The 13,736-nt window shown below is 46.1% G+C and overlaps 1 protein-coding gene across 1 annotated transcript in view; it reads left to right on the top strand.

The window, feature by feature from the left end:
- Wipf3 (WAS/WASL interacting protein family member 3) overlaps positions 1–13,736 on the top strand; it is a 93,415-nt gene that overhangs the window by 69,819 nt on the left and 9,860 nt on the right. The window contains exons 5-7 of the mRNA XM_027939620.2: positions 2,589–3,338; positions 6,541–6,690; positions 7,503–7,604. Coding sequence (XP_027795421.2) covers positions 2,589–3,338; positions 6,541–6,690; positions 7,503–7,604 — 1,002 coding nt within the window. The remainder of the gene's footprint in view (positions 1–2,588; positions 3,339–6,540; positions 6,691–7,502; positions 7,605–13,736) is intronic.

Here is a 13,736-nt window from a genome sequence, read left to right on the forward strand (position 1 = left end):
AATGATCTCAGCTCTACTCCCTCAGCATCTGCAAACCTGCAGGTTAGGTAGGTGGCTTTCCTTTATCTTAGATTTCTCCTGTTTTTCCTGTCTCTGAGGCTCAGGCCTGACTCACCTCAGGCTTGACTCACAACTGGCTTGACTCACCTCAGGTCCACATGGTCTCTCAGTCTCCAGCAGGCTGCTCAAGGGCTTGTTATCACGGTGGTGGCAAGGCTCCAAAATAAAAGGAAGATGTGTATAAAGTCCCTTGAGGCTTAGTCTTGGAAGCTACTGAGAAGTAACTTGGAAGGCTAGGAAGTGTTAATTCCTATCACATCCAAAGCAAGTGACAAAGATGTGGAAATAGACTTCATCTCTTGATATCATATTCAATCATTTTAAAAGGTTATGTTAATAGTCAATCATATTCAAAGATTACAGAATTAGGCATGAGAGGGTAATTGAGGCCATTACTACAATCAGTCTATTGCAGTTATGTGTGCTTTAGCGGGCACTGGATGTTTTAAAACTTTTACATTCAAATTGGGTATATATATAGTAGAAAAAAGTGTTTTCCTACTATTGTGCTCTTTAGCCAACAAGCTGAATAAACTCCAGGGGTATCACTGACCCAGGGACTGTCAGGCTCCAAATATTCCTGGTACCTGATCCTCCACCACGTGAGCAGGAAACAGAGGATTTTGTACTCTTAACAGACTCACTTTCAGGGTTTTTCAATCTTGGATTCACGATGTTTTCAATCATTTTAAAAGTTTGGATTGGTTATTCAAGAGTAGGCTCTGTTCTGCTTTTTAAATTTATGATTCTTTTAAATTTCACTTGGCAATTGGGCATCTAGGTAGACCCTGACTTATTTAGGGAGCTGCCTGGGTTTTCTGTCATCATCTCTGTGTACTATGGGAACAGGTTTCAGAACTTTTAGGCTGGATTCTCTGTGCTGATCCCTGCCCTAGACATCATATAAAACATAGATCTTGTCCCTGAAAAGACCAGGTAGGGCTTTCTACTCCTGGGCATAGGCAGCCAGCTGTTCTGGCCCCTGAAATTAAGTTAATTCCTCAGGACAAAGATATGTCTTCCAGAATCTCCTCAAAGAAAATCTTCAGTACAGGGATGACATCACCACTTGCCTTAAGAACAACCAAGCTCTAGTAGTATTGCCCAGGTGACTGTCACATCATAGCCAGAGGGCCACCAGTGCGAAAACCCAGATACCATACTCCTGCCCACTTATCTTCTTCCCCCAGGGGCACTTCTTCTATGCCTTTGGCCTGGCTTTTGACATCAAGTCCTTCAGGAATGATTTGTAACCAGTTTGGGGAAACTCTGGAAATTCATATGGGATGAAAAACCCCAGAACCCCTCAATAGACACTGGAGTTTATAATCTGAAACAAAAGCTGCCCCTATGCTGCAGCACCCAGGAAGTTGTATGTGTGAGAAGCAAGCATTTTTTCAAGTGTTTTCCACATATTGCCATATAAAATATAGGGGTAGTGAAATAGGAGAAAGTGTGTTCTCCAGAACTCCTTTAAGGGAGGACTGTATTTGGAATAACTATTTGAATATGCCTCCTGAAAGGAGAGTGACATTCCCTCTGACAGTGACCTCTCTTAAAATCATATTTAAACAATGATTGCAGAACTTCATTAACCAGGAAGAGGAAATTTTTTTCTCCTTAGCAAGAGGCAAGGGAGGGGGAAGAAGAGAATCAGCACTGTGGTACAAGGTTATATCAAGAGTCAGAGCTCCCTCCAAGGACCCTATATCCATCCCAATCCTCCATAAAGTTCACCAAACACAAACAAGCAATTTGTTGTTACCCCTGAGTTTAAGAGTTATTGGATTTCAATGATGTGGTTGGGCTGGGGTTGTGGCTCAGTGGTAGAGCGTTTGTCTAGCATGTATGATGCCCTGGGTTCGATCCTAGGCACCACATGAAAATAAATAAAATAAAAGTACTGTGTCCAACTACAACTAAAATATAAATATTTTTTTTTTAAAAAATGATGTGGTGAAAGAGACACATAGAGGATGAGAAATTCAGAGATCAGGAAAAAGCCCGCCCTTTGAAAACTAGAGTAAGTTTTGGGGAAAGAGGGCTTTGAACTTCTAGAGGCCATGTAACTAGGAGGTTCAAGGTCATTGGACCTGGAATGTGGAGGACAAGTGTTTCCCTGCTGATTTCCCTTATGTATTCAGGGAATCATGAATTTTATGTTTGCAATATAAAAACAAAGGATGTCCTTGTTCATAAAATGCTAGCAGTGAGGAAAACCTCCCTAGCCAGGTGTTTGGGCTTGGTATACCTAAGGATCCTAACTAGAGCATAAGGGCAACTGCACCTGGCAGGTAATGGTGAATGAATGTGAGGGGTCTTGAGATGAGGAAGGGCACAGGTCAGAGCAGTCCTGTGTCCTGGGCTGGACATGAGAAGGCTGTTGGCAGGTGAGAACAGAATAGTAAGATTAGGGTCTGACCTGGGCTTGTCTGGAAGGACAGCTCCTTGATGCTCAGAAGGAGCACGCACTTGAGCTTCTTCCTTTCTCTGTTGTTGAGCTAACCCAGAATTTGTTTCATTTCTAGGTGGCAAGACAGGGCAGGCCCCTGGTTCTCGAGCGCCTTCTCCCCGGCTTCCCACCAAAACCATTAGTGGCCCGCTTAACCCCCCTGCATCTCCCAGGCTAGGCAATGCTTCTGAGGCCCAAGGCGCTGCCAGGATAGTCCCTCCTCGCCCCAATGTGCCCGCCCCACCTCCACCTCCTCCGCCCCTACCTCCACCTCTACCACCGTCTTCCCCCACCAAGGCCTCGCTGGTGTCCCCACCCGGCCTACCGACCAAAGGGAGCTCTCCTGCCATTGCACCCACTGTCCCCTGCCCTCCTCCGCCTCCACCTCCGCCACTTCCTCCGACCCCACCCCCTCTGCCCCCGGCCTCCCTACTCAGTGACAAGGCAGTGAGGCCTCAGCTGGCCCCCTTGCACTTCCCGCCCATCCCGCCCCCGCTCCCTCTCCTCCCACCCTGTGGGTATCCAGGACTCAATGAGGAGCCTGCCAGCCCCGCCCAAGAGGTGCCAGAGCCTCCCGCCCCGCCGCCGCCGCCCCCTCCGCCGCCCCCACTCCCCCTGTATGCTTCCTGTTCGCCCAGGGCTTCGGTGTCAGCGCCTCCCTTGCCAGGCGCTAACAACAGCAGCGAAACCCCTCCCCCGCTGCCCCCCAAGTCCCCCAGCTTCCAGGCCCAACAGCAGAAGGCCAGCGCGCAGGGCTTGCCCGCACCACCTGGCCCTCTGGGACCTCAGCCGCTCCTGCAGAAGAGGAGGATCTGCAGAGGCCCAGGTAAAGAGCCCAGTCCGCGGAACCCCGTACAAACCGTGGGATGGCTCCAATCTCAGAATCTTGTTTTAGTCCAGAGCTACTCAGTGCCTCTGGGTAGAACCTTGTCCCTCTAAGGGACTTTATTGTTGGAAGTTTTCATTTTAGAGACGCAAACCAAGGGCAAGGGGGATTGAGAGACTTGTCCCAGATCCTGCAGAAGGTAAGGGAGGGATTCTGGCCATGATCCTCTTGCCATCACTGGCTGGGACCCTGGACAACCACCTAGCTGTCTGTGCGTCCTTCTCTGTAAGATGGGGACAGCAATCTTTCTACCTCCTGGGGTTGTTGTAAAGATGGAGGCCTTGTATGTGTTGCGCTTGGAACAGGGAATAGCAAGTGAGCTCTAGAGAAGGCTTTTGTTTTTACTATGGACTTTCTATCTCCAGATCTACTCCTCGGGTGGGGCTTGTTTCCCAGCCCAGGTCTCTGGTTTAGTCTTCTCTTGAATTATTCCAGTCTGGCTCCCAGCCTGAATCTTCACTGGCCATCAGCAGATTGGATTCACATTCTGCCTTTTGGCAGGTTCTCAGCTGACTGGAGAAAACAGGGCCTGTATCTTTAGCCAAAAAGCAAAAATAATTCTTCACGTACAGAGCAGAGAGGATTGTGAATTGTTGATGTCTCATGACTTACTTCACTGGTCCCTGTAGTGGTAGACTTCATGCACTGTTGACGCCTTTCCACACAGAAGGTACCACCACACATCCACACACACCTGCATTCACACACACAACTCAAACACAACTACAAGCACTCTCTCAGCCTTACACACAAACACCCTAATAAATGCATACTCCATACACACACCCGTATACATACACAATTAACACATATACAACTCCCCACACACACATATCCATGCATATATTTTTTTTTCTGTCAGTAAATCTCTTGATGCAGAGAGTTTCTTAAATGTATTTCCTTAAATTAAAAACAATGCCAGCTTATTGTGGAGCAAATAGAAATAATATCGCCTAGAGATGAAAACTGTCATTTGGATGTCATTTTCATTTTTTTCTGAATACATGTACGTTTACATGCTTAATACCACTTTGTACTTACAATTTTGTATTTTTATTTAATACTATATTAAAAGCAGTTTTGTCAAATTATTAAAATGTATAAGTAAATTTAAATGATAATGGGTACATACATTTAAGTTGATTCCCTGTTTTTGTTATTATGAATAACAGTGTAGGATTTTAGTCTATACTTTGGATATTTTTTATTTTTTTAATTAATTTTTTTTTCTTATGTGGTGCTGAATACTTTGGATATTTTTTATTTTTTTAATTAATTTTTTTTTCTTATGTGGTGCTGACGATCAAACCCAGTGGTTCACACAAGCAAGGCAAGCGCTCTACCACTGAGCCACAACCTCAGCCCTATTTGGGATATTTTTTAGAGGATAGGTTCCTAAGAGAGAATTCCTAGCACAAAGGGCAAGAATATTTTTAAGACTGTTGATCAGAAGAGATAAGGTTTTAGTCATTCTTCTTTCAACTGACTGGTCACCAGGAGGCCCAGCATTGAGAGTGGTGAGCCCTTTTGCTATCTGTGATTTTAAATGTCTGTGGTGGAGTGGGAAAAAAACATGTCTTGGATTTGGAGAGTTTTGAGTTCAGATCCTGGGTTCCCTACACACTCCTGTGTAATCTGATGCCAGTTACTTGGGTTTTTTGTTTTGTTTTATCTTGACTTTTTTTTTTTTTTTAACTCTGACAAGTAGGAATAACACCTTTAGTAGGACAGCACCTTTCACAGGGCATTGCTGTGACTATGCGGTGAGGGCCTGAGCATAGCTGGGGCAGCAGCCTGTTTTTTCCTTCCTTCCTTCTCCTTTCCCACAAGGAGGGGCAAGTTCCCATCCAGAGGACGATCAGCAGTCTCTTTAGCCCTTTAGTCTCCTTGTGGGATCAAATAACTCCTAGGTGCCTAGGAAGAGAAGAGTGAGAGAAAGAAGCCTGGGACAGACCCTTTGGGCAGACCCTGCAGGGAAAGCAGGAGCTCGGAGGGCACCACTCTGCTGCTGCTGCTGCTGCTGGAACCCCCACCTGCTCCAGAAGGCTTGCCTGGCCTCTCCCTTGGTGTCTTTGGACGTGAAACTTGATTTCACATATAAAATGGGGGTAACTTCTACTTCAGCTTAACTTGGGAGAAGGGAAAGAAGTTGTAATTGTAAGCAACTAGCACAGGGAACAGTGATGTACTGGCAAAGTGATGGTGGCAATGTCATTGGGGAAATAAGCAGCAGTAGGGTATATATAATGAGGAGCCAGGACACTGGGCTGTAGACTGCCAAGGGTCCCACAGAATAGCACAGGGAGAGGAAGGAGGAGCCTCTGGCCATTGACCAGGGAAGGCTTGAGGGTGTAGGTTGGATTTGAGTTGGGCCTTGGTGGTCGGGAAGGATCTAGGTTGGACCTGAAGGAGAATAAACAGATTGCAGTGCAGAAGAGCTGGTGGGGGCAGAACCCAGTGGGAGCAGAACCTGAGGGTAGGAACATGCCCCTATGACCCATTCTTCTGGCCTCCCTCTGGGCCCTCACCTAGCAACTACCTTTGCTGTTCCTATCACTCTGCAGTGGGGCCATTCCTTGGGCTGTATCATCTTTCTTTGGGGGGGATACCTAGGATTGAACTCAGGAGCACTCAACCACTGAGCCACATCTCCAGTCCTATTTTGTATTATATTTAGAGATAGGGTCTCGCTGAGTTGCTTAGCACCTTGCTTTTCCTGAGGCTGGCTTTGAACTCATGATCCTCCTGCCTCAGCCTCTCAAGCTGCTGGGATTACAGGCCTGCCCTACCATGCCCAGAGGGCTGTACCATCTTATAATGAGGGTCATCATTAATATTATCACAACTATGGAGCACTTATTGTATACCACTTGACTGAAATCAACTCATTTAGTCCTCTCAACCCTAGGAGGTATAGGTCCTAGTATTCTCATTTTACGGATAAGAAAACTGAGGCACAAAGAACCTGTTATTTGTCCCAATGAGGGAACTGTGATTCAATCTCAGTTTGGCTCAAGCAGTTGCCCTTTTAATCTCTATATCATATTATAGCCAGAGATCTAAACGTCTAATCTCTCACATAAAGTTATAACATCGCTGTCCCCATTCCTAACTCTGAATGCTCTGTCATCTTCCGCATAAGGGACCAGTGGTGGAAAGCTAAATCCACCTCCAGCACCTCCTGCAAGATCACCCACCACAGAGCTTTCAAGCAAGAGCCAGCAGAACCCTGCCTGGACCCCCACCCAGCAGCCCGGAGGTCAGCTACGGAATGGAAGCATGCACATCACCGGTAAGCAGGTGCACACCTGAGGGGCTGGTGCCAGTGAGGAAGTGATTTCCCCTGGCCCCTGGAGAGAGCTTATGTGCTTCCCAGTGAACTGTGGGCTCACACAGATGCAGGACAGCCTACAGGGCCTGTGAAATAGGGTTTCTTTTACCACCTTCACTATAGTTCCAGGGCCTACTCTTAGACTTCTGACTCAGATTAGAGAACAGAAAGAAAACCAGCATTTGAATTCTCTCTTTCTGTGTATGTCTATCTCTCTCCATGGAGACTGAGAGACCAGAGTGCCAGAGAGACCAGAGTGATTTGGATAAGGGCAAGGAGTGGGTGGAAGGCCCATGAGGTAGGGGGACAATTGGAGCAAAACTATGGAAGTAGGAAGTTAAAGGCACCTCGAGTTGGATGTGACTGCAACACCTCTGCCCCCCTTCTGTGTGCTAGGCTATGGTCAGACATAAGACCCAGCTCAAAAGGCAGGAGTCAGCCCAGGAAAGGGAGACATGACCACTCCTCTTCTCTCCCCAGGAGCTCACTTCTGCCCCCTTAGGAGCTTCCTTAAGATGTTGGTTGGAGTAGTTTGGTGGGTGATGGGAAATCACTGCTGATCTCACTCTACTTCCCCTCCTCCCAGCTAAGCAGTAAAACTTGAAAGGTGGATGGATGTCTTGGGGGGAATAGCCCTTCTGTCAACACCTTTGCACAGAGCAAGCAAGCAGAACACAGTGCGTTTGCTTAGAGTGACGTGTGTTCTCTTGGAGCGATCCAACGTGGGGCCTGCCAGTAACCCAACTAAACTGTACCATTTCCCACATGTGCAGATGACTTCGAGTCTAAATTCACGTTCCATTCTGTGGAAGACTTCCCCCCTCCGGATGAATACAAACCATGCCAGAAGATTTACCCTAGCAAGGTCCCCCGAAGTAAGTACTACCTTGACAAGACTTCTGGCTTTTCCTGACACTCCTAAAGTAGGTGCTCAGTGTGTATTGATTGACCAGAGACTGCCTGAAGGGTGACATCATGATTTTACTGTTCTGCTGCAAGGATACAGTGTGTTCATACTTAAGTTTCAGAATATGTATTTGTCCTTGCATATAAGAGTTCATTTGGAGATTTTGTTTTTGTTTTTTGCACAACACCAGGGTTAACAGGCATCAGATTTGGATACCTAAATTTACCACATATCCCTCTCCTCCTGGGACTTTTTTTTTTTTTTTAGTTGTCAGTGGACCTTTATTTTATTTACTTATATGTGGTGCTAAGGATCAAACCCAGGGCCTCACACATGCTAGACAAGTGCTGTCTACCACTGAGCCACAACCCAGTCCCTGGGACTTTTGACTAGGAAGCTAAATGCCCCCAAACAACACTGAAATGGGATACAGAGACTTTACATGAATGTCTGGGAAAGAAATAGAATTCCCCCCAATTCAGAATTCTGACAAATCAGGCAGTGGAAAATATCCTTATGCCAATGGTTCTCAACCATGGCTGGCTACCCACTGGAATGACCTAGGAGCTTTTAAAAGACCTGAACTCCAGGCTGCCTCTTATCAAAATATCCAGGTGGGACCCAGATGTCACTATTTTTGAGAGCTGCCAGGTGATTCTGGTGTACAGTCTAGGTTGAGACTTAGCCAGCCTCCTGCTGACTGAACAGTGTGGTCAGGCTCCAAGAGAGGCTTTAACTCAGCTCACCTGTTCATCCCTGAGAAGAGAGGAGGAGACTGAGGCTGAAATAACAGGGAAGTGAGAGAAAAGTGAGGGTGGGGTACTACCGCACTATGGCTGCTCACTGGTTAAATTGAGCCAATTCTTGTGCAGTGCTGAGCCAGCCAGACTGGACAAGGGGTAGTCGAAGGCAGCAGATTCAACAGTATGGGGTGAGAGTTGGATGTGTTCCTACCCTATTGCCTAAGTAAGGACCCCGTCGCACTCACCTGAGCACCCTAATGAAAAGTCATCAGAGTCCAGGGCTAGCTTGAGACCAGGAATTGGGGACCAGGTTCAGTGGCCCTGTCCTCTCAGAGGGGCCTTGGTGAGGTCCCTTCTGCAGAGGAGCAGAGGTGCTCAGCCTGCTCTGGTCAGGGCAGAGGGCTCTCAGCACCAGCCTGGGTAGAGTTCCCTCTTCTGGCTGTCGGACTGCCTGTCAGAGAGAGGGGCCTTGCGTCCTCTTTTAATCACATGTAAATACCATTTTTCTGACTTGAGAGAAAGGGAGTGGATTGTTATAAAGGCAGATGGGGGAGAAATCACATCCATTTAGCTTTTAAAAAGACTGAAGAGCCAGCAGTTGGAGGAGGCAGGTGCTGCGCGGGTCTCACGTTCCTGCTCAGTTCAGCAAATGTGTGCACACTGCCCTTGCACAGCAGGCACCCTGCAGGCACCAGAGGCTGCAGAGTAAGAAGCAAGGTCCCCACACCACCCTCTGCCATGCACACTCCTGAGAGATGAGTGAGAAGTTAACCGCCATACATGACAGTGTCTTAATGACTTGAGTGTTAGGGGCATTGAGGGGAAGGAGTAGAAGGTGGGGTCACAGTGGCCTAGAGAGAGGGCACTCTTTGCACATGCCCAGGAGAGAGCATGATAGCATGGTGCATTTAGGAACCATAAGTCCCCCATGGTACTTTAGGCATAAGGTGCCTGATTGAGTCAGGCTACCATAAGTTGGGGAGTGTCACTAAATAACACCCTTTTCTCATCTTATGAAATAAGCACAATAATCTTGTGAAATAAGATATCAGTATGAAGACTTAGGGGTCCCCGTTCTCATTGGGCATGACTTAGGAAGTCAGCAATGGCAGACTTCATACAGCCCATGGTGCCTGAGAATTGGAGAGCTACCTCAGCCCCACTCAGCCTGCCCAGCAGGGAGGGCACAGCTGGCAGTCTGTGCTCTATGCCTCATCGCAAGAGAAATGTTTGCCTCAGTGCCCACCTCAAAAGTAATCCCCTGCTGCTCAGAAAGGAACAGAAAAAAAAAAAGTCTGCTAAATGAACTAACATCTTACAGACAAGAAAGGGAAATTGCAATTTCAAAAATAAGGTAACTATTTTCGATTGACGTGGCATCAGTGGACATGAAATACTTTGGGAGATTCCCTCAAAATTAAATGAGCATATTCTTGCCATCCTTGTGAATCACAGGGGAGAGCCTTGTTAATGATGTTAGTGTGATCACATTTCTCCGTGCAGTTTTCCTCTCCTCGCTATTGAACTGGTTCCCCAAGATATCGGAGTCTTCATGGTCCAGGAGTCAGTGTTGTTTCTGTGAGACACATGGGTTCTCATGCTCAGGGGTGGCAGTGCTCACTTTGTCTCATCCTGCTTGTTTTCTCTCCCCTTCCTTCTAGAGCGCATGCATGCTAAAGTACACACATACCACAGTACACAAATGCCCTAATATTTAGCTTTTCCAATGGATGTATTCACTGTCTCTGCTCTGCCGTTAATGGCTATTTTTTTCCCCATTGGTAAGATGTTTTTGTCTAGTTATTTAAATATTTTAGTGATGCATTAGGTTCTTCAATGATTTAAATATAAAACATATCACCTGTGTTAGTCGCTTTTCCTTTACTGTAATACAATAACCAAGATAATCAATTAAAGAGAGAAAAGACTATTTGGCTTACAATTTCAGAGGTTTCAGTCCATGGTCGACTGGCCCAGTGCTTTTGGGTTTGTGGTAAGGCAGTATCTTATGCAGATGGTGAAGCAAAGCTTGGGGCAGCCAAGGATCAAAAGAGAGAAAGAGACTAGGGTCCATAGTCCCCTTTAAGGACACACCCCCATGACCTAAGACTTCCCACTAGATTCCACCCCTTAAAGGTCTCCACCAAACCACAGAGCGCCACAGGCCGAGGACCAAGCCTTGAAGACATGGGCCTTTGGGGGACTTTCCAGATCCAACCTATAGCATGACCCATCAATTCCTCTCCTGGGTATAGACCCAAAAGAATTTTAAGCTAGTCTTCAAACAAAGCACTACACTATGAATGCTGTGCAGAAACATTCATAGCAGCATGATTTACAATCACCAAAAAGTGGAAATGACTGATGAATTGATGGACAATGCATGATCATCCTATAATGAGATATGATTCAGCAATAAAAAGGAATGAAGTACTGAGACATGCTAGGGCATGAATGATGCTTGAAAACATTATGCTAAGTTAAAGAAACCAAATAGGACAGCCACAATTGTAGGATCCCATTTATATGAAATGTCCAAAATAGGCAAATCCATAGTCAGAAAGTTAGATTAGGCATTTCAGGGACTGAGGGTTGGAAAATGGGGAGTGACGGCTAATGGGTATGGAGTTTCCTTTTGAGGTGGTGAAGATGTTTCAAACTCCAGGATACTTTTCATCTTGTAAAACTGAAATTCTACACCCATGGATTAATAACTCCATGTTTCCCTCTCCCCCCAGCCCCCTGGCCCCTGGCAAACACCATTCTACTTTCTGTCTCTATGATTTTGAGTACACTAAGTACTTCCTATAAGCAGAACCATACACTATTTGCTTTTTGTTACAGGCTGATTTCACTTAGCATGATGTCCTCAAAGTTCATTCATGTAATTTATGTCAGAATGTCCTTCCTTTGTAATGCAGAATAATATTCCATTATATATGTATGTATACATACACACACACACATACACAAATACCACATTTTGTGTATCTATTCACTGGATGATTGGGTTCTTTCACATTTTAGCTCTTAAAAATATTTGCTGCTATGAACAGAGGTATACAAATGTCTCCTTAAGACCCTGATTGTCACAGCAAACAACTAAACCAGTTAGGGTCACTCCAGGTGAACTGGGCTGGCATGAAATAATGACACAGAAATACCTTTTTCTTTGGGTTCTATGACAGCTCTTCTGATCCAGCTCCCACAAAGGAGTTAAGGCAGGCAAGAAAGAGAAAGAGCACACCTCGAACCCAGTTTTATTGGGGAGAAGCCATTCAAATGAAGCAAGGAGTCAGGTTTCAGGGGGTCGAGTCTAGCTTCGCGATATCTCCCAGGTCAGCATGTTGACTGACATCTTGGAAGACCACACCCATCTCATGTGCTGTGAGATGATCAAAGGCAGAACAAGCGAAAGGGACACATCTGGGCACAGCCCAGACAGAGCTGCATCATCAGTCCAGTCCGCTTGTGTGTTCAAAATGCTCACAGCTCACACACACACAGCCCATGGCTGGCTTGCCATATCTCTACATTCCCATCAATCAAAACTAGGGGGCGCTCAACTCCTACGTGGCAGCTCCTGACACCTGATTCCAAATTCTCTGGGGTATATATCTCAAAGTAGAATGGCTGGGTTGTATGGTAATTTTTATTTTTAATTGGATGAGGAACCTCCATACTAGTTCCCATAGCAGCTCCACCATTTTACATTTTCACGAAAAGCACATAAGGGTTCCAGTTTTTCTCCGTCCTTATCAACCCTGATTTTTCAGTTGTAAATCTTAATTTCATTTCACAGTAGACAGTCTAGTGAGTGCAAAGTGGTATCTCATTGAAGTCCAGCTCCTCTTTGAAAAGAATTATTTTATGTTTAAAGTAAAACTTGGCCACCATTATTTCCAGGAGCTGTGCAACTTCTCCACTTGGCAGTACAATGACTTTAGCTGTATTGGGTGGATCATGTCACAGAAATTAAAAAGGATGAGATGTTCCAAAGCTGAGAGAATCCGTAGAAAAAGCACACCTCAGGGGGAGAGTAATTATTTCTGCCTTTGTAGTGGGCAGTTGGGCAGGACCGTCTGCCCCAGCGAGCGTTTTTTTGGCTACTCCTGATACTTACTGTCAGCCATAGCCCTTCATAAACTGTCTTCCAGCCTCCTACTCCTTCACCACAACTTCTGCCTTTCCTGGGCATTTCTTTATTTCTCTGAACCTGCAAAGGTGCTTTGATGTCTGTAAAATCTGTCCCTTGATCCACTCTGTCCCTGAGCCTTCTCTGCTCCTCTTTGAGCCAGCAGTGTCTCCCTGTCTCACTTCCTCTCCTCCTGTTCTCTCTCCAGCCGAGTCCTCCCAGTCCTTCTCCCCTCCCTGCCATGACAAGAGCTGCTATCAAGGCCACCAGTGGACCTCCTCCTTGCCAAATCCCATGTTCAGAGGCATCAGGGTAGTGTACAACCCCTTCTTCCAAAGCTCTTCTCCCACTTAAGATTTCCCAACAGCTCTCCCTCTCCTTTCTACTTCCCCTGATCTCTGATGGCTCCTCCATTTTTTTTAATACCAAAAACCTCAGAATCATCTTCAACTTCTTTCTCTTCTCCCACATTCAACTTAGCAGTAAACTCTAGGGCATCTTCCAGTGAAATGCATCTAGAATGTGATCTCTCTCACCTCTTCTTCCACCCCAACCCTGGCCTAAGCATTTCTTTCCCAAGAACCTGCTAACAGGCTTCCCTGCTTCCCACTGTAGCACAAGTGATGTGTCTAAAGCCCCAGCCCAACCAAGCTGCCCTCTGCCCCAGAGCCTTCAGTAAATTCTCATCTTGCTCCAAATCAATGAGAAATTTTTATCATGGTTCATAAGACCTACATGAACTGTCCCTCTCCTCTTGAACCACTCTCCTCCCACCTTACTTGCTCTAACACCACCTCAATTTCTAGAACATTCAAAGCACAATTCTGCCTCTGGGTTCTTTGCATCTGCTTTTCCTTTTGTATGAGACATTTTCCTCAGATAGCCACAGACTCATTCTCTACTTCCTCTGGATCAAATGTACCTGTCTATCAGCTCAGGCTGCCAAAGCAAAATACCATAGACTGGCTGGCTTAACAGACGTATATTTTCTCACAGTCTAGAAGCTGAAAAGATTAGGTGCTGGCTGATTCAGTTTCCTGCTTTGACAGAGGAAACTCTGTCAAAGAGTTTGAGAGCCACCTTCTCACTGTACTGACATGGCAAAGAGGAAGAACCACTTTCTAGTATGAGGGCACTAATCCCATCAGGGGACCCACCCACATGACCTCATCTAACCCTGATCACCTCCCAAAAGCACATCTGCCAGTACCATCACACTGGT

Source organism: Marmota flaviventris, chromosome 1 (assembly GCF_047511675.1).
Source record: "Marmota flaviventris isolate mMarFla1 chromosome 1, mMarFla1.hap1, whole genome shotgun sequence".
Taxonomy (NCBI): Eukaryota; Metazoa; Chordata; class Mammalia; order Rodentia; family Sciuridae; genus Marmota; species Marmota flaviventris.